General features: G+C 42.6%; 1 protein-coding gene across 1 annotated transcript in view; it reads right to left on the reverse strand.

The window, feature by feature from the left end:
- The window catches only part of LOC115475067 (3-methyl-2-oxobutanoate dehydrogenase [lipoamide] kinase, mitochondrial-like), a 150,315-nt gene that overhangs the window by 62,054 nt on the left and 60,406 nt on the right, over positions 1–27,855 (reverse strand). Inside the window, exons 5-6 of the mRNA XM_030210807.1 lie at positions 10,117–10,185; positions 2,469–2,579 (exon numbers count right to left, since the gene is read on the reverse strand). Of these exons, the coding sequence (XP_030066667.1) occupies positions 2,469–2,579; positions 10,117–10,185 (180 nt within the window). The remainder of the gene's footprint in view (positions 1–2,468; positions 2,580–10,116; positions 10,186–27,855) is intronic.

A 27,855-nucleotide genomic window follows, 5' to 3' on the forward strand; every position in this document is an offset into this window, starting at 1 on the left:
GGCAAAAAACACAAATGTGCATGTGTGTGTGTGTGTGGGGGGGGGGGAGAGTACAATTAAAAGGAAAGGGAAAGAAAGTGGGTAAGAGAAGAGTAACAGGAAGTGGTAGAAAAGGAGGAAAGAAAGAACAAACGAAGAGAACAAGAGTGAATATGGGGTTGTGCAGGAGAGAGAATCTTCCATATACAAATGCATACTATCCTGCCTTTCACACAGAGCATAGGGTTCCCAGTGGTAAAGCAACAATGTTAACTTCCTAAAAAATATCAGCATCTACCATACCTCTGAGAATTCCACCCATTGCCTCCTCCTCTTCCCCAGTATCTAGAATCTAAGGGTCACACCCTTCTGAAATTTGAAATATCAAACATGGCTGTTCACTTCCAATCTTTATGAATCATCAGTGCACATATAACAGAAGGAGCACTCCTCTAACTTCTAGCCCCAAGTAAGAGTCCCATATAATGGACAATCTTAAATCAATTATTTGAAGGTGAATGCTTTAATAATGAAGGGCCCAATATTTAAAGTGATATAAGCAGGCCAGAGAGGCTCCTGACTGCTCAAATTGCTCTGAACTGCCTAACTGCTGATATTCAGTGGCACTAAACCAGGTAATATCACCAGTTAACCACTGAATATCATCTCTGACCATGTTGAAAGTGGGCAGGTCAGGAGCAATACAGGGGGTAGCACTGGGGAGGAGCCAGTGGTTATGCAGGAGCCGGCAATATTCAGTGCCAGGACCCACATAGCTCACTCAGCCAGGTTATAACAGCTCGAAAGCTGTCCAAACCTGGCCGAGTTCATTATGCGGGTCCTAGCACTGAATATTGACCAGAATCCGCATAACTTTGCTCCCCCCCCCACTCCCGATGCACTCCTCCTTCCCTCTCCCCCCACCCCCCAGGGCCTATCTGATATCCCTGGTGGTCCAGTGGGGTCTATGGGAGCAGGAGAGAAGCTCGCTCCTGCCCCTTGCCACTGTGAAAAGAAAATGACTGCCGCAACCTCTCATGGCAACTCACTACCGTGAGGTCATGGCAGTCATTTTCTTTTCGCAGTAGCAAGAGGCAGGAGCGAGTGGGCTTCGCTCCTGCTCCCATCGACCCCACTGGAGCACCAGTGATATCAGGTAGACCTGGGAAGGGGGTCTATCTGGATGGGGAGGGTTGTGATGAATGGGCCGGGGGGTGGGGGGGGGGGGGAGGGATTAAAAACAAACAAGTTATGCTGGTCCTGGCCAATATTCAGCCAGGATCTGCACAACTGTCTTCTGCAGGCCCCAGCTGAATATCAGCCAGGATTTAAGGTTTTAACAGTTTTTATTAATGAAGCACAAAAATGGTGTTTACATAAAGTATCAGTACAATCAACCAACATACACTAAGTACGATAACTGTGCGATATTACTCATCTTCATTAATCTTTTAACTTTATCCCCCCCCCCCCCTTTTATGTTACTAATAGCTAACATTTTGTACAACAGGGTCTATTAACAACAATTTATCAACAACCCTTTTCCCCCCATCTCTTTCCTTCTACCAATTGACAACATATATTCAAATGCATTAACCCCCAAAGTATAACCACTTTCAGGTGTCAGCTTTACATTGCACAATCAAAAGCATTGAACTAAAATCAAGCAAAAATGTGGGATCTTACTCCCCTCTGTGAGAAAGCCAGGGGGCCTGTGTTCTGATGGCCCTCCTACCCCTCCCTGGAAGATGTCTTTAACAGACTGGAAAAAGGGCTAATGTACCTCCAAATGAGCTTCCCCCCCCCTACTACCCCCCCTCCTAAACCCTCCCTCCCCCCTCCTAGGTCTACTCTACTGTTCTTTCCCAATCCCTAAAAGGTAGTAAGAAAAGTCCCTATTCCCATTCAGTTTCCATTAGTCGCCGAGGGAAGCTTAGACAATGCTCCAAGTTTATTAATAATATGACTCCTCGCCCTGTGAGACAATGTGTTAATATATCCTTCCCAGGTAAGATAAAAGTTGCTTTGTGTCTTAAGGTTAAAGCAGGGAGTCCTGGAGCTCCATCATAAGTAAGTCATGTAAGCGATCCCTCCATTGCCAAAAAGAGGGGTTCAATTCTTGTGTCCAATTAACAAGTTATCAGCCAGGATTTAAGTGGCCAAGGCCCTTTTAATTAGCCCTGGATAATTAGTGCTGGTGCCCAGACATGGTCCAACACTGAGTATCTGGGCTAATCTAGCAGTGGTGGTCAGAGTTTAAAAAAACCGCTCACCACCACTGTCTGAGTATTAGCTGGGAAGAAATCAGTCAACAAAAGAACACATGCCAAGGTTGTAGATCTGCTACAAGTGACTATTATATTCAAAAAATGAAATAAAAGTTGCAGATAGTGCTAAATGAAAGACTTAGTATAGCACAGAGGAGAGAAAGGCAGATTTCACCCTCCACAAACATAACATATGAACATATAAAAGAGGCAAGTACTTACCACATGCAGAATAGTGGGGTTACAGCCAATGATGAAGGGTAGGCTACGGAAACCTTTAATACGATGTGCAATTCGAACTGGGAGCTCTTTATGCAAATAGCGGGCACTTTTCTGTAATTTAAAAAAAAAAAAATCTTCATCAAGAAACAACAGACAGTACTTGGCTAAAATTCACTAGGCAACAAATAAATTATTTTATAGCAAAAGCTGGATTTCATCTTATATATTGTTTTCATATTCTCAGGTGATGGAACAATGTGCAAAATAAATAAAATTATTAATTAAAATCAGAGTAAAAATATAGACCATAAATAGAGAGATACCAAAACAGTAAAAAATAAATAAATAAATAAATCTTTGTGTGGAAATTGGTGCCAATGCATCCACTTCAAGATTCTGGTGGGTTTTAACTAAACCCGGTAAACACCTGCTGAACGATGAAGGGCCTTTAAAACAAATTAGCAAATATTATTGGGCAGTTTGCAAACAGTTTTCCCCACATATAAACAGATTATAGGCAAGGAAAAAAAAAAAAAGGTCCAAATGTTGAAAAACAATAATGCCAAAAACACAGAGCAGCATATACTAAGCCAGTAGCTGTTTTTAAATTCTTGTAACATTAATAAAAACAGAAATAAGTAAGTCCAAAACTCTTTTGAGGGATATTTACGACATGACGTCTAAGCTGGACTTTGAATGTTTTGTGTTAAACATCCCAAATCCAAATAGGAAATTTAGCCATTTTTGAAACAGCAAAACGTTTTATCTTTTCTTTTTTCAAAAATGACCACATGCTAGATGGTTTTGTGTTCTGTGAGTTTATCTTTTTGGTCCATTTTCAAAAAAAAAAAAAAAAAAGCAACTGCAAATCACACAAAATCAAGCCATTGGGATGTAGGAGGAGCCAGTAGTCTTAGAAGACTGGCCACACACAGACATCCCAGAAGAGCAATGGGCACCCTAGGGGGCACTGTTGTGGACTTTATACAAAAGATCCCAGGTACACCTATCACCATTACCCTCTTACCTTGTCTGCTGAGCCCTCCAAAATCCACCGCCCCCAACTATACACCGCTACAATAGCTCTTATGGGTGAAGGGGTCACCTATATGTGGGTACAGTAGGTTTTTGGTCAATTTTGGAGGGCTCACACTTTCCACCATACATGTGTGACAGGTAGAGTGAGATATGGGCCTGGGTCCTCTCTACAGAGCACTGCCCCGACCATTACACTACTCCAGGGACCTGCTTGCTGCTCTAATAGAACTGGCTATAACAGAGTCCAGTAAGTACTATTTTTAATCACATGTTTGGGAGGTGGGAGGGGGTCATCCCCGATTCCCTCCAGTGGTCATGTGGTCATTTATGGCACCCTTTTTGTGCCTTACTCGTTCTAAAAGCAGCTCTACATCACAATGTTTAAGTTTTAGCCCTAGCCATTTTCATTTTGTTCCATTATGGCTATAAAACATCCAAAGTGTTAGGAACGCTCTAAGTCTACCCTAATCCCCCCCCCCCCCCCCTGAAATGACCCCAATATGCCCCCTTGTGATTTGGATGCACTACGGACAAACTGCATAGATAAACATCTGTAAAAGTTTCTGAAAATACCGATTTGGGCATTTTGCGAAGAAATTTATCCAAATCCTGCTTTATGACACTTCTTGGACGTTTTTCTCTTTCGAAAATGAGCTCATAAGTACACTGGGAAAGACCAAAGGTCCATCTAGTCCAGCATCCTGTCACCGACAGTGGCCAATCCAGGTCAAGGGCACCTGGCACGCTCCCCAAACGTAAAAACATTCCAGACAAGTTATACCTAAAAATGCGGAATTTTTCCAAGTCCATTTAATAGCGGTCTATGGACTTGTCCTTTAGGAATCTATCTAACCCCTTTTTAAACTCCGTCAAGCTAACCGCCCGTACCACGTTCTCCGGCAATGAATTCCAGAGTCTAATTACACGTTGGGTGAAGAAAAATTTTCTCCGATTCGTTTTAAATTTACCACACTGTAGCTTCAACTCATGCCCTCTAGTCCTAGTATTTTTGGATAGCGTGAACAGTCGCTTCACATCCACCCGATCCATTCCACTCATTATTTTATACACTTCTATCATATCTCCCCTCAGCCATCTCTTCTCCACATGCCCAACATGTTTCGGCATCTAGTGCCTGGTTCATGAGCAAATTCACAAACATTTATGGACAAACAATCCACCTAAGGATAAAAATGAAAATAGGGGTATAAGAATCACATTACAAAGCCATATTCTATTAAAAAGAAATACAAATTAAGACATATGACATTAAATTGAGAGAAAGTCACACAGACCCTCTTCTTTTTCTCTCAGTTTAATGTTGTACATTTTAATTTCTTATTTTTTTAACAGAGTATGGTATTGTAACGCGATTCTTATACCCCTATTTTCATTTTTACCCTAAGGTGGATTGTTTATCCAAATATACTTGTCAATTTGCCACTGAAGCAGGCACTAGATACCAAAATATGTTGGGCATATGGACTATGATATAAAGTGTTTTGGACTTATTGGGAATTTAAAGACAGCTACTGGCATAGTAGATGCTGCTCTGTGTTTTTAACAATAGATTATCTTCAGAACAAACGCCCTATAAACATTTTTTTGCTCATCACTCCTGTGGAAAAAAACATGTGTACTGTCTACAGCCTGTATAGCCCCCCCCCCCCCCCTTGCCTCTAAAGGGGGAGCTGAACAACTTCAGAAGAGACAAAGAAAGCCCTACTGGCAAAGGAAAAACACTCCAGAGTTTAGTTTTTTCTCTTTTAAAATAATGCTACATTTATTAGTTAATAAATGGTTACAATAAAAATTATTTTATCCCAGTGTTACAGAAAATTGAATTCTTATTTATATCAGTCTAAGTTTCAGTATATAGTAACAGAGTAGATGACGGTAGAGAAAGACCTGCATGGTCCATCCAGTCTGCCCAACAAGATAAACTCATATGTGCTACTTTTTGTGTATACTTGACCTTGATTTGTATCTGCCATTTTCAGAGCACAGACTGTAGAAGTCTGCCCAGCACTAGCCCCGCCTCCCACCACCAGCTCTGCCACCCAATCTCCGCTAAGCTTCTGAGGATCCATTCCTTCCGAACAGGATTCCTTTATGTTTATCGCACACATTTTTGAATTCCGTTACCATTTTCATCTCCACCACCTCCACGAAGGGCATTCCAAGTATCCACCACCCTCTCCGTGAAAAAATACTTCCTGACATTTTTCTTGAGTCTGCCCCCCTTCAATCTCATTTCATGTCCTCTAGTTCTACCGCCTTCCCATCTATGGAAAAGGTTCATTTGCGGATTAATACCTTTCAAATATTTGAACGTCTGTATCATATCATCCCTGTTTCTCCTTTCCTCCAGGGTATACATGTTCAGGACAGCAAGTCTCTCCTCATACATCTTGTAACGCAAATCCCTTACCATTCTCGTAGCTTTTCTTTGCACCGCTTCAATTCTTTTTACATCCTTAGTAAGCTACGGCCTCCAAAACTGAACACAATACTCCAGGTGGGGCCTCACCAACGACTTAAACAGAGGCATCAACATCTCCTTTCTTCTGCTGGTCATACCTCTCTCTATACAGCCTAGCAACCTTCTAGCAACGGCCACCACCTTGTCACACTGTTTCGTCGCCTTCAGATCCTCAGATACTATCACCCCAAGATCCCTCTCCCCGTCCGTACATATTTATTTATTTTCTGCATTTATATCCCACCTCTTTGCAGGCTCAATGTGGCTTACAAATACCGTAGTGGCAATCGCCATTTCTGGAATAAGAAATACAGAAGAATGTTCCAATCAGAGTATATAGAGCACACAGTAAATTAGAATAAAAATCGGTAATCAATACATTTCAGGTGCTGAAATCAAGGGTCGTGAAAAGCGTTCAATAATGGCAATGTGCTAAAGTAACCAAAATAAGAATAATTCAATGTTAACTAATTCTGATACAGTTCTGATGTCCTGTTTTTTAAGAAGGGTCCTTTTGATAAGTTTCTCTGAACAGGTTAGTCTAATAGTTTCCGGAAGGCTGCCAAATCGTGTGTTCTTTTTCTGGCATTCGGCAGTGCATTCCAACGTTGCATACAAATGTAGGAGAAACTAGATGTATATATTGATTTAAATTTAAGTCCTCTGCAATTGGGGTAATGGAGATTCAAGAAAGCACGTGACAAACATTTTGTATTCCTTGCTGGTAAATCGACAAGGTCAAACATATATGTCGGGGTCTCACCGCCCTAACACATACGTCTCCCGTGGATTTCTACTCACTTTGCATTTCTTCACATTGAATTTTAATTGCCAAACCTTAGACCATTCTTCTAGCTTCCTCAGATCTTTTTTCATGTTTTCCACTCCCTCTCGGGTGTCCACTCTGTTATAAATCTTAGTATCGTCCACAAAAAGGCAAACTTTATCTTCTAACCCTTCGGCAATGTCACTCACAAATATATTGAACAGAATCGGCCCCAGCACCAATCCCTGAGGCACTCCACTACTCACCTTTCCCTCATCCGAGCGAATTCCATTAACCATCACCCTCTGGCGTCTATCCGTCAACCAGTTCACCACGTCATGTCCTATCTTCAGCCTGTCCAGTTTATTTAAGAGCCTCCTGTGGGGAACCGTGTCAAAAGCTTTGCTGAAATCTAAGTAGATTACGTCTATAGCACATCCACGATTCAATTCTCCAGTCACCCAGTCAAAGAATTCAATGAGATTCGTTTGGCACGATTTCCTTTTGGTAAAACCATGTTGCCTCAGATCTTGCAACTTATTGGCTTCCAGGAAATTCACTATCCTTTCCTTCAGCATCGCTTCCATTACTTTTCCAGGTTACCAATAGAAATCAAACAAAATAAAACATGGAAAAGAAAATAAGATGTTACCTTTTTTATTGGACATAACTTAATACATTTCTTGATTAGCTTTCGAAGGTTGCCCTTCTTCCTCAGATCGGAAATAAGCAAATGTGCTAGCTGACAGTGTATATAAGTGAAAACATTCAAGCATTACTATGACAGTCTGACAGGGTGGGAGGAGGGGGGTGGGTAAAAAGTATGCATGGGGACATCAAAGCATATCATTGATATTCTAACAGGATGGGTGTGGATAGGTGAGGGGAGGGTCCCATCCTGTTAGAATATCAATGATATGCTTTGATGTCCCCATGCATACTTCCTACCCACCCCCCTCCTCCCACCCTGTCAGACTGTCATAGTAATGCTTGAATGTTTTCACTTATATACACTGTCAGCTAGCACATTTGCTTATTTCCGATCTGAGGAAGAAGGGCAACCTTCGAAAGCTAATCAAGAAATGTATTAAGTTATGTCCAATAAAAAAGGTATCATCTTATTTTCTTTTCCATGTTTTATTTTGTTTGATTTCTAGTGATAACCTTAAGAGTGGACTAACACGGCTACCACACTCCATTACTTTTCCAGTAACCGAATTGAGGCTTACCAGCCTGTAGTTTCCAGCTTCTTCCCTATCACCACTTTTGTAAAGAGGGACCACATCCGCCGTTCTCCAATCCCACGGAACCTCTCCCGTCTCCAAGGATTTATTAAACAAATCTTTAAGAGGACCCACCAGAACCTCTCTGAGCTCCCTCAATATCCTGGGGTGGATCCCATCTGGTCCCATGGCTTTGTCCATCTTTAGATTTCCTAGTTGTTCATGCACCCTCTCTTCCGTGAACGGTGCTATATCCACTCCATTCTCATGTGTACTTTTGCCAGTGTATCGTGGTCCTTCTCCAGGATTTTCTTCTGTGAAAACAAAAGTATCTATTTAGCAAATTTGCTTTTTCTTCATCATTATCTAAATAGCAGTTCGCAGTATCTTTCAGTCTCACAATTTCCTTTTTAGTCATTCTCCTTTCACTAATATACCTGAAGAAATTTTTGTCAACCCTCCTTACATTTCTAGCCATTTGTTCTTCTGCTTGCGCTTTCGCCAGACATATCTTTCTCTTGGCTTCTTTCAGTTTCATCCGGTATTCCTCTCCGTGTTCCTCTTCTTGAGTTTTTCTGTATTTCAGGAACGCCAACTCTTTAGTCTTTATTTTCTCAGCCACTTCCTTTTCCTCTTGCTTTTATTTACTCTCCTTACATAAAGGTTTGTGGCCCTATTTATAATTTCTTTCAGCCTGCACCACTGCCCTTCCACTTCTCGTACATCCTCCCAGCCCTTCAGCTCCTTCCTCAGGTATTCCCCCATTTTACTAAAGTCAGCATGCTTGAAATCCAGGACTTTTTGAGTGGCCGCCCTACACTTCAGCTGTCATATCAAACCAAACTGTTTGATGGTCACTGCTGCCCAGGTGGGCACCCACTCGGACATCTGACACACTATCCTCATTTATGAGCACCAGATCCAGCGTCGCTCCCTCCTTCGTGGGTTGTCACTATTTGTCTGAGCAGAGCACTTTGGAAAGCATCCACAATCTCTCTACTTCTTTCCGATTCCGCAGATGGAACCTTCCAACCTACATCCAGCAGATTGAAATCTCCCAGCAACAGCACCTCTCTCTTCTTTCCCAACTTTTGAATATCTGCGATCAGATCTTTATCTAATTCCTCTAATTGTGTCAGAGGTCTGTAGACAACACCCACGTGGACAGAGGTTCTATCATCTCTTTTTAAGGTGATCCATATCGCTTCTTCCTTTCCCCATAAGAAAAATAAAATCTCTCTCTGGTATTTCTAAGTATTTCCCTGGAAGCTTAACAAACCTGACTGCCACAAGATGTGCTTGTCAGATAACTGAAGCTTAATTTTGTCCAATCTTGTAATGCTTTATATTTTCTCTCTTACTTATCTGGTATTCTTCAACTCTGACCTCTAAGGTCACCTTCACATAATTCAGCTTCTTTGGTATTTTTCCCAATTATCCATCATTTGCCCTTTGTAACCTCCCTCCCTCAAATACTTATCACTCATACTTGTCCTTCACTGAGTGTCTCTGTATTATGTTTAGAACCTGTTTGAAGCAGACAGACACTTGTTAAAGTTTATAGCCCATTACTAGGGCTAAGCAAGCTTGTCTATTGTCCATGTAAAGGTCAAGAAAACACAAGCTAGCTAATTGCCCTACTAGATCATAAATAAGGGAATAAGTTATATATACAAAGCTGGCTGATCTGCAAAACCAGACAGCTCTATACTAAACAAGCCTGCATGCTGTTTTTATGGGGAGAAAGGTGTGGCTTGGTATGGGCTTAGGGCAAGATTTGTGTGCTTTCAATTTTTATTGTACTCTACCTTCGATATTTCCAAGAAGGTAAGATAATGAAATCCAATTAAGTCCTGTACCTACCTGCTTTACTGTATGTATTTTGTATTTCCAAAGTATACAAGATAAGGACTTCCCACAACAGACTGCAGGTGATTTTTCAAACCCTTGCAGATTTGTACCTGCAGCACTGTGAAAATTCTGAAAACTGGCTTCTGTAAGAGCAGTTTCATTGAAAAGATTAGAGGACATTCTATTATTGTCATAAAAGCAAACCACTGCAAAATATTAGGTTTACATGAGACCCTATTGGATGAGCAGGCCACTTATACAAGAGGGAATCACAACTCTTCTACTTACCAAAAGGTGGCTACCATCCTGTGAGCGGCCAGAGTACAGCATAGTGGTTGGGGTCAGACGCACAGATGCCTGAAAAAAACAATGGAAGGAGTCTGCATTAGACAACGTAGAATTAACCCACCAGAGGAACTTTACCTCAGTCCTTTACACCTGCTTCTCCTTCTCATCACTGTACTCCTTCCTCTCGGCTTACTTTGGGGCCCTTTTACCAAACAGCAATAAACAGTGGGCTTAGTACGGCCTTACACATGTCATTCCCGCGCATTAAAGCCATTTTTACCACTGAGGTAAAATGGCTAATTTTTCTATTTTCCTTATTAATGGCCATACACTAATTTTGCCATTACCAGACAAGCCTCTACTGCCACCCATTATACAGGTGGTAAGAGCTCACGGGCTAAGCACACAATGATCGGTAAGAGCATGGCAATGTAGCTGTGTTCACTGATTAATGCAGAACATGCCCACTCTCCACCCCAGCACTAAAAGTTTTTAGCGTGGGAGTACTGCATGAACATCTCAAAATTAATCGCAGGACCCTTCAAGGCACCCCATGGTAAGCCAATTTTTGCTGCGGTAAGCACATATTAGTGCTTACCACAACTTTGTAAAAGGAGCTCTTTGTGTTTTATATTGAAGGAGAGGGGAAGAAAAGCACAGGGGATATATAAAAGCTTCTTTAGTCACTGCTGACCATACTTAGTAGTAATGACTATGCTTTATTTGTTCATGTGGGGGTTAATTTTAAGACGCTTAAATTCAAAGAGATGCCCATTTTATAAAAAGAAAAGCACTTTTGTGACTTTTTCAAAATAGGCTCCCAGATCTAGCCTTGATAGCACACAAATGCCCATACATATATTTACACCCCCTCCAAAGGTGTAAATTAGTGTGAATTCTGAGTGTATGCAAGTATTTACAAATGATGGAACTCCTTATCACCCAAAATAAGAAATATACAGGAATATACTAGATTCCACAAAATCCTCAAATCGTTCCTATTCAAACAAACCCTCACAAAGAACAACCATATCTCAAACAACTAATTATTACCTGAATTGGTTATTACTCTATTTACCATTAACCTTCTCTTTGCTTCATGTACTATTTCTCATTCATAATAGATTTTCTAAATGTTAAACATCCATAGCTATCCCAGTACATTTATGATACTGTATTGTAAAATTGGATTCTTACAACAAATTACTTTCTTACGTATCCTATACTGTTTATTGTAAGCCACATTGAACTCAAACTTGATTGGGATAATGTGGGATATAAGTGTCACAAATAAATAAATAAATTTACAAAATACATTTGAGCATCTCAACTGCACCTCTGCTCTTCCCAAACTATGCATCCAGGAACACCTACATGCAGACTGCGTAAAAGCAGGCACACATTCTCCATGCACATTCTTTTTACATTTGTATGTATTTCAGCAATTTTATAAAAGCCCTTGTCTTCATATAAAATAGGTTTTACATACAGAAAAGGCTTTAGTAAAAAAAAAAAACTAGCCACTTAAAAATGTAGCTAAAATATATAAAATATCTTAATATTTAGCCTTTAATCCAAAACTAATTTCAGGTATGAAAGCAGGGATACCTAGATCCTTCAATGTAACAACTTGGTTCTTTCTTGGCTTTATTACATCTTCGTGGCTTGGTCTTTTTCCTAGATCTGCTTTCTTTTCTGAGCTAGTCTAGTCACCATCTCTCACCCTTCTATTTACCCTTGCCCTCTCTCTTGCTCATCTCGCACTTTCTAATATTTATATAGTCACTTCTCTCAGCCCTACTTCACAACTCCCTTCTTCCTCTGCCATACCAGCATTTACTCCATTTCAAGTTTTGCTATTTTTCAGTAAGTCTAACATCCAGAACCACTAGGGGGATGTAACTAGTCTAGTCGCTGACACAACAATGGAAAGGAGGTGCTACTGCTATGGTTATCAAGCAGGTAGTGATGAATCTAGGAGCAATGGGAGCTTTGGCTAGATTGTTACAAGGTAGACTTGTGTGTTTATGTTTATAATGTTAAATGCCACCCTTAAATAATATCAGAGCAGTTTACAAATTTAAAACAAAACAGCAGAAGGAAAAATTAAGCAGAAAAGAAGCAGAAGAAAAAAAGACCCAAGGTCCCCATCTGAGTCCACCCAACTCAACCAAGGTCACCCATCCTCAAATACCAACTCAAAATAATGGTTTAAAGCACGATTTAAAGCCTTAGTGATTGAATCCTTCATTCATAAATACATTGGCACAGAATTCCATAGGAGTGGAGCTAAGATTTAAAAAATAGAATTCTAGGTTATGTCTAGATGAGCTCTCACTAGAGATGGTATGAATAAGTGTTTATCATTTTGTGAATGCAATAGACATGGAAACTTCTGGGGAACAAGTACACTGAAAAGTACTAGAGGCTGACTATTTTTTAAGGCCTTTAAGGCAAGTTATAGGACTTTGAATTTAACCCTGTAGGCCATCGGTAGCCAATGAGATTCCTTAAAATAGGGAGAAATATGTTCCGATAGCTTGAGATTATAAAGACATATGGCTGTGTTTTGACACAATTAAAGTCATCTAATGGAAAACCTTTGTATGCCACTTAAAGATTACAATAAACCAACTGACTAATCATCAAAGTATGAATTAAAGTAAGTAGAGCAGCTCTACCCAGCAAAGGTCTGAGAGACCTAATTTGAATCTTGAATGGAAGTAAGATTTAAGAACAGATGAAATCTGCAAATCTAAAGTTTGCGCAGAATACAAAAGAACTCCTAAAATCCGAAGGGAAGGTTTTTGCGAGTCAAGACTTGACCATCTACTTCACGCATAATAATAGAAGTGAATGAGCAATTAGTAATCCACATGGCCACACATTTTTTAAGATTGAGTTGAAGGCACAAATTCACATATTGCCATCTGGCTTTACAAAGACAGTAATTTAATAGTTGTAGATTAATTGCATTGTACGCCTGAGGGAATTCTGCGCACCTGCACAATGCAAAATTTGTGCAGAATTCCAAACTACACAGAATTCTTTGCAGACAGCGGTAACAGTTTGGTTTCCCTCGCTGCCTCCCTCCTTGCTGAACTTAAGAGGAGGTGGTACACAGCTGCACATCAGGCGACTTCCTTCTCTGCTACCTTGATGCCCAAGTGGCATAAAAGAACAGTCGGGCCCAAAACAGCAAAGGAGAAGGAAGTGATCCAATGGGCAGCTCCTTTTCACGCCAACGGGGAGGGAGAGAGTGTCAGCTTATATCTGATATACCACATTATCAAACATAATCAGTTTACATAATCAATGGGTAGAGTGATGTTAAAAACAAGATGTACCACAAATAAGACAGACAATATACAAGAGGGAAACATATGAGGGAAGATGCCTAACTGCAATCTTTCTTAAATCAGAGAAGAAACCAAGGGGTGGGGGGAAGAGGAAAAAAGGTAATGCATCTAGGCCAGATTCAGTCAGTCAGTTCTAATAGTAAAGAGATGCGAAAATGCCTAATTAAAAAAAAAATCCTCAAGACTCATCTATTAAAGCTTTGAGAATGATGATTCAGCTCTAAAACAAAAAGATAGTATCATAAATCTTTAGAGGTATATATGAAAGTGAAAAGTAGTCTGTTGGAAATGTAATAGCATCACAGTTAAGATTCAGTTTCATGTGACTTGCGGCAAGCTAATCAGCAATTCTGTCTACTTTACAGGATATTTTATCCATATTATGAGAAGAGGAACCAGAATCTGAATATAGTTGGCATACATGAAAAATGTGAAGCCAAGAGACTATCAGCAAAGTCAATGGTGACAAAAAGACATTGAAAAGAATAGGCCCAAGAACAGAGCCCTGGGGTACTCCTGAGATTAATAAAGGTACCTGAGATGAGGACGAGGAGTAGTGAACAAGAAAGGAACAATTAGTAAAGTAGGATTGAAACCAGGAAAGGGCAGTGACACATACATTCAAATTAGCCAGGTGCTGAGAAAGTATACAGTGATGTACAAGATCAAATGCTGCTGAAAGACCAAAAGTAACCAACAGAACGTCCCTATTACTATTAAGAAGAGTGACAGAAGATAGGTAGATGAGGTGGTATGTGCACTGAAGCGTTGAGAAAGGTGAATGAACTTGGAGGCGGACAGAACTGGGGTATTGCTGAGGTTTGAGGAAAAAGAGTAGAAAGGAGTGAAGGCTAAGGGATGGGGAGAAAGAACTGCTGAAGGCAGAGAGCTGCTAGTAGGTAGAGAACAGATGACCAGAAAGGAGATTGGAGGAGGGGGAGAAAATAGATGGTATTCACCCTGGAGAAGGGGCAGAGAAAGCTGGGAGCTGAACTAGCCAGGGGAGGAGAAGAGAAGGGAATACAAGCTAAGAGAGAAATAAAGAAAGTGGAATCTGAGGAAGGAAACTGCTGTAGTGGTGGTGGGCAAATTTCATACCTGGGAGGAAAAGCCAGGCCTTATGAATGGGGGAAAATCTGCATAAAAATTTTACAAATAAAGTGTGAAGAATTTTGCTGAATTTTCAAATACTGTACATAGAACTTTCACATTTTTTGCACAGGACCAACCAAGCATTGGGATCAACAGGATAAACAGTATATCATCAAGAAACTGCAAAAGGACTAGCCCCCAGAGATTGAACAATGGACTTAAAAACAAGCTGACTGACACAGATGCCAAAACATAACCCTGTGGAACACCAGCGACAATCTTCTATAGATTGGAAAACTATGAATAAACAAATTTGAAAAGTTTTACTGCATAGAATGCATAGAAAGGAGGCAAACCAAGCATAAACAGTGCTCCCTATTCCTATACTAGACAATCTCGGCAAACGCAAATGACGACCAACCGAAATCAAAGGCCGCAGACAGACAATGAAATAAAAACAAGGGGGTTGATAATCAAAGCAATTTAACAGGCCAGAAACAGCTCCTGGCCAGTTAAATTGCTTGTTTAGGGCTATCCACTGATATTCAGCAGCATTTAACCGATTAGTGTCGCTGACATCCACCACAGACTGCTAAATTCAAAGCCAGCTATTTTATAGGCAGTCCAGGGGCACAGTTCAATATTCAGCACTTAACCGCCAAAGTTTAGCGGTTAAATCAGATTGCATAAAAAAAGTCAGTCCTACCTATATGCAGTATCGCTTAGTTGGTTAAAAGCTGAATATCACACTAGAGGTGGTAAAATTATGCCTTACCTGCTGATAATTTTATTTCCTTTCACAGCAGCAGATGAATCCAAGAACTAGTGGGTTGAGTCCATCTACCAGCAGGTGAAGATAGAGATTACAAAGCTGAAGGCAGTGATACCAGACGGTCAGCTCCTCCTTCACCTCAGTACGTCTCATCACCAAGCAGAATCAGACAAGAAACCAGGAAGCCTGATCCAAGATGGCGACTTTGTGACTGACGCTAACAGACGCGTTTTGAGACGGGCTCCAGCGGATCCTGAAAGAGCATTCTTACCTGCCGGTTAGATGGGTAAGAGGCGAAGAAAAGTCAGGGAGATTCCCTCTCTCCCTGGCGGGAAACCTCTACTCCAACAGCCGACGCTCGAGCAGTTCGGAATCGCGTCTGGCTCGGCGATGTCTTCTACTCCCGTTGCTGGAGTCAGCTCATTGGAGCTGACCGACAGTGCTGACGGGGCTTCTCTGAGCCCTGTTTTTCGTGCAGCGCCCCCCCCCCCCCCCCCCAACCAGGAAGTGAGAGTCTTCAAGGGAGTCCTGGCGCTTCAGCTCCTGGAGATGTAGGGAGCGTACAGGGAGGGAACCTGCCTGCAGCCGGTTCAACAGCTGAACGCTTGAATATACCAGAGAAAAGTACAGCTCCTGTTGTGGTCTCCTCAGCTGTGAGTATCCTGGAACAAGCAATTAAAGCACCTATCCTGGTTTTTGAGGGGAATTTTGGGAAACCTGCTGTAGTGACTTTAGAGTCACTTTGGTATCTGAACTCCACGACCCTCTCAACTTTGCAATCAGTGATTTAAAAAAATTCTGAAACTATTAAGGTTTTGGCTGAGACTGCATTAAAACAATTGCAAATTAATGATGTCCATGCTGCTGAAGTAAAACATCTTTCTGTTAAACTTGAGAAAGTGGAACTGGTGGAACAAACGCTGATTAAAGAAACTTTGCTTCTAGAAGCATGGAATATTTGGAAAATCAGTCTAAGAGACTTAACCTGCGTATTATAAATTTTCCAAAATCACCTTTAGTTTCTCCTGTACAAATGGTTAAGAAATATTTGGTGGAGATTTTGGGGATGCCCGACACATCATTGCCACCTATTACAAGAGCATATTATCTTCAATTTACTGGTAAAATATCAGAAAATTTGAACCCTCAAGATTCAATGAACTTGACGGCATTCCTGGAATCATCATTAGAAGTGGTTACACAAAGAACCACTTTGCTGGTAACATTTGCCTTGGAGTTAGATAGAGACACAGTACTCAGGTTGTCTTTGAGACACTTGAATTCTTTATTCTTGGGTTCAAAAGTTAGGGTTTTCCCAGACTTGTCTAGGGAAACCCAAAAAAAAGACGTAAATCATTTCTTGTATTGCGTCCAAGAGTCTTAGCCCTTGGAGCAAATTTTTTGTTGAAATTTCCTTGTGTTTGTAGGATATTATTGCAAGCAAAACAGTATCAGTTTTTCGAACCCAAACAATTGGAGGACTTTCTAAAAAGTAGAGAGGGTATAAATGTGAAAGTTTAGACCTGAATGTAACACTGTATAGCAACTTGGAGTAAACCACCAGAGTTTGGCGCAGTCTTTGGTTTATTAGGTATGAGGATAAATCTAGCTATTAGGGTTAGAATTATATATATATTTTTCTTGTTTCTTGGATCAGATTACATTGATTTTGTGGTTGATATTTTATTTATTTTTTGTCTATTAGATTGTAAGCTCTTTGAGCAGGGACTGTCTTTCTTCTATGTTTGTGCAGCGCTGCGTATGCCTTGTAGCGCTATAGAAATGCTAAATAGTAGTAGTAGTAGTAATTTCCATATATTTTCTTTTTTTCTATTCAATTCATGATGATTTGCATATATTGTGTATTATTATTCAAGATTGAATATTATGTATTATAAAATTCTATAAATAAAAAAAATTAAATAAAAAAAAAAAGAAACCAGGAAGCCTTCCTCACCAACCATACAAAACAGAAACTTGTCAGTCTGACTTAAGAGAAACCACAACTGCGATGGAGTCCTCTTCAGTGGTTTCTGTTCTCCTTCCTCGTCTCTTTTTTTTTTTTTTTTTTTGGAAACTAAAGACCAGAACAAGAACAGATAGGCAAAACAAGCGCGGCTGACAAAGGGCGGGATCCTGGATTCATCTGCTGCTACTAAAGGAAAGAAAATTATCAGCAGGTATGGCATAATTTTACCTTCCTTAGCGTATCCAGCAGATGAATCCAAGAACTGGTGGGATGTACCAAAGCAATCCCTAAGTAGGGTGGGAAGTCGTCGCTCCCCGAGACAAAACCGCCGCTGCAAAGGCAGCATCTGAATAGTGATAGCACACCTGTTCCACCCAAGAAGTAGATAGCAAACTCGTGAAACGAGCCTGCAATGCCACCGGCGGGATGCAACCTTTCCAAAAAATCCAATCAGACCAGAGGCTGCCATCCCACAGCAAGAACCAGCGACAAAGAGAAGATCTGAATGCTGAAAAACATGCAACATCTGCAAATACCGGAGAGCCCTCTGAATATCCAGAAGACAAAGCGCCATGTGCTCCATGTGAAAATCCCCCTCCCGAAAGAAGGGAAGAAAGAGAGGATGAAAAAAAAAAGCCAAACCACAGCCGGAAAAGAAAGAAGGAACCGAAAGCAATCACTCCAGACTCAGCAAATTGCAGAAAAAACAGCTCAGAATGGCTGCACTAAAAATTCAGACACTCTGCGTGTGAAGAATTGGCGACCAAGAACACTGCTTGTAAGTTCCTAAGCGAAGCATTCTGCAGAGGAACAAAAGGAGTCAGAAGCAATGCTCGGTAGACAAGGAACCCCAAGCTAGACTCAGAGAATATGAACAAGGTTTCAAGGAGAAGAAGGTCGCAGCAGCGGAGCAGCAAAGCACTCTGCAAGAAATGCACCACCTCCGAGTGCAAGGCCAGGCCCTTCTGCAACCCATCCTGCAGAAAGAACTCAATTGCTGAGGAACAGACGCCCACAATGAAGACCAAACATGGGCCGCAACCAGCCTCAAAAAATCCTCAACACCTGAAAATACGCGGTTGCAGTGGACCACATACAAGATCGCAACAGAACAGTAACCATAGCGTCCAAAGAACTCTCCTCAGAGTCGAACTCTCAAAACACCAGGCCACAAGACCAAAGCGAGAGGGATCATCCACTCAGGAGCGGACCCAGAACGAACAGCCCGGAGACAAGCGGATCCAAAATGAAGAGCCCGGAGACAAGCGGATCCAAAATGAAGGCACCACCAGAAACCTCACTCTATCCGCATACCAAGGGTGCCGTGGTTAATCCAGAGCTACCAGAATGAATCGACCCCCGGTGGAGAGCGATCTGAAAAGAACTCGGCCACGGAGGAAACACTATCGAATAACGTCCTCCGGCCAAGGATGCAATAGAACAACCAGCCCTGCCAAATCACCCTCTCTCCAATGACAGAAGAAAGAAGGCATCTGGGCGTCCAGCCGGGATGCCATCAGATCTACCTATGGAGCACTCTACCTGAGGCCATGTTGGAGAAGCACGGGTGTGGAATAACCATTCTACCGAAACCAGAAGATGGCAGAAAAGAGAACTCACCGTGGGAAAAGGCCGCAAAGTGGGCCGCGTAGAAACGGAACACGAAGTTCTCTGCCCATTCCATGGGGGCGACATGTCCTGATGGCCACAGTCTGACTCAGAGTCCCACGGTTGAAGAAATAGCCACCGCCTCATCTTCTCCAACAGCAGAAGCATCACCTAGCCCGCAACGTGTCCTGAAGTGCTAGAAGACGAACAGCACCAAAAGCAGGTCCAGGCGTGGGAGACGGCACAAGCACCGCCTCGCCTGCAATGTGTCCTGAAAGGCTAGAAGACGAACAGCATCAAAAGCAGATCCAGACGGGAGATCGGCTACACTGTCCCCTGTACCATCCACCACCCCGGAGTCAGAAGGAGGAGGCAAAGGACTTTCCAGTCCGAGAGACTCGCATCCGTGACCACCACCATCCATTGCGGAGGCGCCAAGGCATCCCTTCCACAGGGAGAAATTGCAAAGCCACCAGTTCATGCGCCGGCGTACCGAGAGCAGCCAAGGAAGACACTGTTGACACTCCTGGAACACAGGAGACCACCTGTCGAGAAGCAAGAGCTGTACATGTTGTCTATAAGCACCGCCCACAGCACTACCTCCAAAGTGTCCACCACAGAGCCCAAGACATGAATGCACAGCCAGGCCCGAGGACTCAGTGCCCTGCGCAGACTGTGCAGCCAAGTCTGAACCTAGATCCTCCAGTCCTCGGTCAAGAAAAAAATTGTACCAGAGCTGTCTGGAATGTGACGAGGTGGCTCATTTGAAGGGTAACCACCCAGCTCAAGGATTCCAAGAAGACCCGGGAAGATAAACTCTCAGATGTCATCTAGAGTGAGGTGCACTCCGATGCTGTCCTTGTGGAGAATACCGCCAAATTCCCAAACCTAGGAAAAGGTGAATGGAGCCATAGTCATGCCAACAGGCAAAGCCTGGAACTGAACATGAGGGCTCAGAACGGACAAACAAAGAAACCGCAGATGATGGGGCCAAAAAGGAAAGAAAAGAAATGCTTCCTAAGGAAGAAGTGCAGGGAAAATTGAAGTAGCTCTGAATATAGCTAGCTGTCCAATATAAAGAAAAAGTGCAATAAAAGTCTTAGAGACACTGCAACAAACAGCTAGCTAGAAGTGCCACAGATACAGTGGAAGCTGGACCTGGAATGCAATAGTTTGATCAGGGTCAGACAGCAAAACTAGAAGAGCTGAGCTGCTGTGGGAAAACACCACAGCTAACCTTTGGCACTGTAGCCTAGTGTAAATTGTCCCAGCTATGGAAAGAACTGCTTGTCAAGTCAAGCAGTAAGAGAGGGAAGTAAAATATGCCCCATAGAAAAGGAGCTGAGGGCCACAGTTTCTAATATGATGCACAAACCAGCCTTAAACCTGTGATCTTCAGGCTGAAAGTCAACCATAGTCCAGAAAAACATAACTATATGCTGAAGCTATTGCACCTGGAGCAAAAGCCCCCATGACAACAGCACTGAGGTTTCATGGTTACCATGGAGCCCAAAGCACTAGCCTCAGAATATAACAATATGTAACATTTCCCACAGAAAGGTGGAGCCAAAGGCACTAAGCCTAGAAACTCCTACTTGTAATCAAGGTTGCCAGATAGCTGGTTTTTCCGCCCAATTGGGTGGCTTTCCGCGACTCGCTGCGGGAAATTTTCGACCGCTGCGGGTCGCGGTTTTTTTGGGCGGCTTCGCGTTCGGTTGGGTGGGTTTTGTTTTGTTCTTTGGCTGTGGTTTTCACGGCATGGGGGCGTGGTTAATGGTGTAAGGGGTGGAGCTGTTAACGTAGGGGGTGGAGCTGTGAACATCGGGGGCGAGGTGTGCGGTTTTGGGCGGGTTTAGAACTGGTTTGGGGTGGGAAAAATTATTTAAATCTGGCAACCCTGCTTGTAATTGTAAAGGAGCAAAAGGTGCAGAAAAAAAAAAAAGAAAACCTACTGCACCTGGTATTCCCAGGCAGTGTCCCATCCAAGTAGAAACCAGCCAGGCTCAACCCTGCTGAGCTTCCAAGATCAGAGATGAGGCACACTCAGGGTGGTGGTGTGCTCATAGGCAATGCCTGTACTGCCAGTATAAAAAGAGTTTCACAATGGAAGGAGGGAAACTTCCAAGCTGTTCAAGCAACTGCCCTCAGAGAAAAACTGAGGGGACAGAAAAGTCTGTAAACAAAAACACTAAATAGGCCCTTTCACAGGCCCAACATACAAGGAGCCCTGCTCTGATGCTGTTCACTGTTTCCCACACCAGGCACAGCCTTAGCCAACACAGGAACTATAAGAAAACCTGAACTCACCACAGACAGTGAGGCCTATTGCTATCAATGCACCCACTAAGGCAAACATGGCTTTCCAGCTCAGGAGATTCTTGCTGCCTTTATGCAGAAAGGGGCTGCCCTAAAAAGACTCCCTCCAAATAGAAGAAGACAGGGGAGAAATGGACCCTACTGCTCAGCTGGAGAGAAAGCATCCCCTCTTCGGGGCAGGGTGCATCAGAGGAGACAGACAGGGAACAATCCAGAAAAATCCAAAGGCTGAACTCTGCAACATATAGGCATATAGAGCAGCAGAATCAGCTTGGGGGGGGGGGGGGGGGGGGGGGAGAGGTGAGAAATCCCCTGCCCCAGAGAAGCCCCCAGTGACTGACATGCAGCCTGAAAAAAAACCAAGGCACCGCAGGACCATCAGATTCCTTCTGGAAAAGCTTAGCCATCTAGAACCCATCTGCCCGAAATGGGCATAAAAACTCCCCCAATCATGAAAAGGGCTACTGAGGCCAAGCTCTCAAGAAGAAAGGTTCAAATTAAGGGTCCCAGAGCTGAGGAGATCCTGGCTCAGAAGATATAGAAACAGCTTAAAGTAATTCTGTTCTTTCCTTGGATCCCCTTGCATAGTGGGGGCAGTTTGAGAAGAATTTGTGCCACTGCCCCAGCTACATGCAAACAGTTTCTGACTCAACAGTGATCTTGGTAAAGGAAACCAATGGCTGGAAAAAATAAAGGGGAATCTTCTGTACCAGCAGTCTCTTATGGAACACAAGGTCCTATAGGAGAAGCCACCCCTCCCCCCTGCCTACATCAAGGCCGCAGGGCGGGAAAGGATCAGAGCTGATATCAGGAGAAAAGAGAGGGCCACACCAGCAAAAAGGCGCGTGTTCCCGCCATTTTAGAAGGGAAAAGGCTGCTCTGGGGAACTTCAGCACTTCCCTTCCCAGCGTTCAAACGCGCCACCACCTCCCTCCCCAGCGTTCAACGCACCACCACACAGAATCCCACTGCGCAGCATCTGCTACTGCAGCGGGAACAGCTTTCAAATGCCAGCGTCGCCCATATTAAAGCACGGTACCCCCGCACCAAAAGAGAAAGGCAGGGACTCACCAAACAACAGCTGTGTCTCCAGAGGAGAAGCAGAGTCCCACAGATGCAGCAGCCTGTTGCCTAACCGGCACACAGACTGAAAGCACAGCACAGGCAGGGAAACCCTGTACTGCCCGGTCCTGTCAGAAATCTTCTGTTTTGTTTTTTTTAACACCAAATGAAGGAAAAGGAGCTCTCTTAGGGTTTGTTTTTTTTTTACTGGTGAGGAAGGCTAGAGCTCTAAAGAACAGGAGGCAAGGGGGAAAAGGGTGAAGCAGGGACCCAGAAGACTCAGTATGCCCCGCAAAGTCGGCACAACCAGTCAGACACCCCTAAACTCAACTGGCCCACAGGACTCAGGAGTATCCCCAACAGACAAATCCAGGAGCAGCTGAAGCACCGTCCACCACCTGGTAGAGATAGAGATGTACTATACTAAGGTCAGGGTTGCCAGGTGGAAAATTTTTTTCCCACCCAAACGAGCCCAAATCCAGCCCAAAACCCACCCAAAGTCAAACCACGCCCCTGACACCCCCACCCCCGCGTCATCACCCCCGCCGTCATCAACCCCGCCCCCACCATCATCGGCTCCGCCTCCCCCGTCATCCCCGCCCAGAACGTCACTAACCCCGCCCCCCGCGGCCAAAAAAAACACTTAAAAAACCACCCAAAAGACCCAAAACAAGCCCAAAAAACCGCAACCCGCCGCGGGCAAAAATTTCCCGCGGCGGGTCGTGGAAAACCGCCCAATTGGGCGGTAAAACCGCCCACCTGGCAACACTGACTAAGGTGAAGGAGGAGCTGGCCGTCTGGTATCACTGACTTCAGCTTTGTAATCTCTATTTCCACCTGCTGGTAGATGGACACAACCCACCAGTTCTTGGATTCATCTGCTGCATACGCTAAGGAAAGCCAGTCACATAAACCTGGGTATTTTGTGTTGGTGCCAGGACATGGCGTGGCATTGAATATATGGAAATAATGCCCTTTCTTGGTCGGTGACTCTTAATGTGGAACCTTGCATTATGTAGCTATACTTCGGGTTCCTCTTTTCCACACGCATCACTTTGCACTTGCTCACGTTAAACGTCATCTGCCATTTAGAAGCCCAGCCTCCCAGTCTCCTAAGGTCCTCTTGTAATTTTTCACAATCCTCTTGCGATTTAACAACTTTGGATAACTTTGTGTCATCAGCAAATGTAATTACCTCACTAGTTACTCCCATCTCTAAATCATTTATAAATATGTTAAAAAGCAGCGGTCCCAGCACAGACCCCTGAGGAACCCCACAATCTACCCTTCTCCATTGAGAATACTGATCATTTAACCCTACTATCTGTTTTCTATCCTTTAACCAGTTTTTAATCCACAATAGGACACTGAAGCTGAAGTTGATAAGGTCAGTTGAAAAAGCTCAAGATTTTTGTTTTACTTTTTTTTTTTTTTTTTACTAGGATAGCATGTGGTCTAATAAAGATGTTGCAGCAAACATAGTCACCATTACCTTTGTAAGATGAGAAAGAAAAATGGTGTTGAAAGGTGACCACAAGCTGGAGAAGAAATCTCTCTCTCTCCAACAGTTGCAGAAGAGGGACAACCTGAACAAGAAGCATCTCCAACTTCAGTAATCACAAAAGAGATATCTCCCTCCCTCCCCCCACAGAAGGAATTTTTTAACTTGCTTGTTTAGATAAGCTTTTTCAGGAATACGACGAGCTTCAGGTGATACAGATTAGACAATGAAAAAATGTTATTTTTGTGTGTTAGAACTATGTTACCTGCTATGTATTTGAACTATTTGCATTTTTGAGTAGGATAATTTTTGTAAGCCACTCACCATCTGGTCTTTACCTAGAACCGTGGTGTATCAAGGAGCTCACTCTATATGCTTTGAAAACGAGCCTCCAAGTGTCATAAAATAAAGGAACAATTAAACCTGCCCCATAAAATGAGGCAGTAATATCAATGAAAAATTGTTCAATTGCAGGATTTAATTGATCTAGAAAGATAATCCTTTTTTGTCCACTTAAGGGCAGCATGGTTAACTATGTTGTCTTCTCTGGCAAGCAAGCAGATCAAGGGTTTTATACTTCTACCAAATTCTTTCTGCCCTCCAGACCTGTCTTTTAAGGAAAGTCCGCAATGAAACAAAAAATGGAAGCTATTTGCAGATTGATGCCAAGGCCGCATGGGAGCAACAATGTTTGAAGCTTGTTCAAGTGAAGAATGTCAACCTGTCTTATCCTCCAAAGTTGACCTATACAGTGAGGAGTGGTCCAGGAGAAGGGTGGATGTGGTCCCTCTCCACAAAATGGAAGGAAGAGATAGGTCTGACTTCTGTGGTAAGTAAATTAATGGAAACATTTTTAAAAACAGAGAATGGTAAAGTTTTTGGAATCCAATGGATTACAGGACCCAAGGCAACATGATTTGTCTTGTCAGACAAATCTGATTAACATTTCTTTGACTGGGTGACCAGAGTTGGATTAAGGGAGAGCACGTGATGTGATGTATTTAGATTTTAGCAAAGCCTTTGACACGGTTCCACAAAGACAACTAATAAATAAACTGAGTGCCCTCAGTATGGGCCCCTGGGTTAGGAACTGGTTGAGTGGAGGAAAACAGAGGGTAGTGGTAAATGAAGCTCACGCGGTGTGCCTCAAGGTTCAGGTCTTGGACCAGTTCTTTTTAACATTTTTGTAAGTGATATTGCTGAAGGGTGGTCTGGTAAAGGTTGTCTATTTGCAGAAGATACCAAAATCTGCAACAATGTAGACACCCCTGATGTGGATAACATGAGGAAGGACTTAGTGATGCTTGAGGAATGGTCCAGAGTTTGGCAGCTAAGATTTAATGTTAAAAAATGCAGTGTCATGCATTTGGGCTGCAAAAAACCTGAGGAAACAGTACAGTTTCGGGGGTGAAGAGCTTTGTACATGAAAGAGGAGCGAAACTTGGATGTGATCGTTATGTGATGATCTTAAGAACATAAGAGTAGCCATACTGGGTCAGACCAATAGTCCATCTAGCCCAGTATCCTGTTTCCAACAGTGGCCAAGCCAGGTCACAAGTACCTGGCAGAAACCCCAAAATCATGCCAACATTCCATACTACAAAATCCCAGGGCAAGCAGTTGCTTCCCATGTCTGGCTCAATAGCCATCTATGGACTTTTCCTCCAGGAATTTGTCCAAACCTTTTTTAAACCCAGATACGCTAACGCTGTTACCACATTCTCCAGCAAAGAGTTCCAGAGCTTAACTATTCGTTGAGTGAAAAAATATTTCTTCCTATTTGTTTTAAAAGTATTTCCATGTAACTTCCTTGAGTGTCCCCTAGTCTTTGTACATTTGAAACAAGTAAAAAATTGATTTACTTTACTCATTCTACACCACTAAGGATTTTGTAGACCTCAATCGTATCACCCCCTCATCTGTCTCTTTTCCAAGCTGAAGAGGCCTAACCTCTTTAGCCTTTCCTCATATGAGAGGAGTTCCATTCCCTAATAAATCATTCTGGTTGTTCTTCTTTGAACCTTTTCTAATTTCGCTATTTTTTTTAGATACGGCGACAGATGCACCATGGAGTGATACAGAGGTATTATAGTATTTTCGGTCTTATTCACCATCCCTTTCCTAATCATCCCTAGCATCCTGTTTGCTTTTTTGGCCACCGCCACACACTGAGCAGATTTTAGCGTATTATCTACAACGACACTCAGATCTTTTTCTTGAGCGCTGACCCCCAAGGTGGACCCTAGCATCACTATGATTTGGATTATTCTTTCCTATGTGCATCACTTTGCATTTGTCCACATTAAATTTCATCTGCCATTTGGATACCCAGTCTTCCAATTTCCTAAGGTCTTCTTGAAATATTTCACAGTTCGCACGTGTTTTAACAACCTTGAATAGTTTTGTATCATCTGCAAATTTAATCACCTTACTCGTCGTTCTGATTTCCAGATCATTTATAAATGTTAAATAGCACCGGTCGCAGTACAGATACCTGCAGCACTCCACTGTTCACCCTCCTCCACTGAGAGAAATGACCATTTAACCTACCCTCTGTTTTCTGTCCAATAAACAATTCTTAATCCACACCAGAACCATGCATCCTATCCCATGACTCTTTAATTTTCTCAGGAGTCTCTCATGAGGAACTTTATCAAAAGCTTTCTGAAAATCTAGATACACTACATCAACCAGCTCACCTTTATCCACATGTTTATTCACACCTTCAAAGAAATGATGAAAATTGGTGAAGCAAAACTTCCCTCGGCTGAACCCATGCTCTGTCCCATTAAACCATGTTTGTCTACATGTTCTATAATTTTATTCCCACTATTTTGCCCATCACCGACGTCAGGCTTACTGGTCTATAATTTCCCGGATCACCCCTAGAACCCTTTTTAAAAATCGGCGTCACGTTGGCCACCCTCCAATCTTTAGGTACTACGGACTATTTTAACGACAGGTTACATATTACTAACAGCAAATCAGCAATTTCATGTTTGAGTTCTTTGAGTACCCTTGGATGTATGCCATCTGGTCCAGGTGATTTACTACTCGTCAATTTTGCTCAGTACATCTTCTAGGTTCACCGAGAATTCTCAGTTCCTCTGCATCATCACCCTTGAAAACCACTTCTGGTACAGGTAGATCTCTTACATCTTCTTCCGTAAAGACAGAAGCAAAGAATTCATTTAGTTCCTCCACTATCGCCTTGTCCTCCCTGAGCACCCCCTTTTGCTCCTTAGTGATCTAATGGTCCCACGGATTCTCTTGCAGGCTTTCTGCTTCTGATGTACCTGAGTTACTGTGAGTTTTAGCCTCTGCGAGAAGTTTCTCTTTATATTCTCTTTTAGCCTTCTTTATTCATGCTTCACATCTGACTTGCCAGTGCTTATGTTGCTTCTTATTTTCTTCATTCAGATCCTTTTTCCATTCTTTGAAGGACAATCTTTTGGCTGTAATGGCCTCTTTTACTTCACCTTTTAACCATGTTGGCTGACCGTTTTCTCTTCTTTCCACCTTTGCAAATATGTGGAATGCATCTGGACTGGGCTTCCAAGATGGTATTTTTGAATAACATCGATATCTGATTTAGTGTCCTAACCTTTGCAGCCGATCCTTTTAGTTTCTTTTTAACCATGTTTCTCATTTTATTATAGTCGCCCTTTCTAAAATTAAATGCAGCTACAGTAGATTTCGTTTGCGGGTTCATCCCAGATAGAAGCTCAAATTTGATCATGTTATGATCACTGTTTCCCAGGGGACACAACACCTCTCGCACTAAGCCCTAAATGCCACCAAAGACCAGATGCAAAATGGCTTCCCCTCTCATCGGTTCCTAGACCAGTTGTTCCAAGAAGCAGTCGTTTATTACATTTTATCTCCCTGGCACTCCCTGATGTAACATTTATCCAGTCAATATCGGGGTAATTGAAATCACCCATTATTATATTGTTGCCCAATTTGCTAGCTTTCCTAATCTCTGTTAACATTTCTTCATCTGTCTGTTTGTTCTGTCCTGCTGGATGGTAGGGTCCAAGAAAACAAAAGGGCAGACGAT

The sequence above is a fragment of the Microcaecilia unicolor genome, chromosome 7 (assembly GCF_901765095.1).
Source record: "Microcaecilia unicolor chromosome 7, aMicUni1.1, whole genome shotgun sequence".
In the NCBI taxonomy this organism is placed as follows: Eukaryota; Metazoa; Chordata; class Amphibia; order Gymnophiona; family Siphonopidae; genus Microcaecilia; species Microcaecilia unicolor.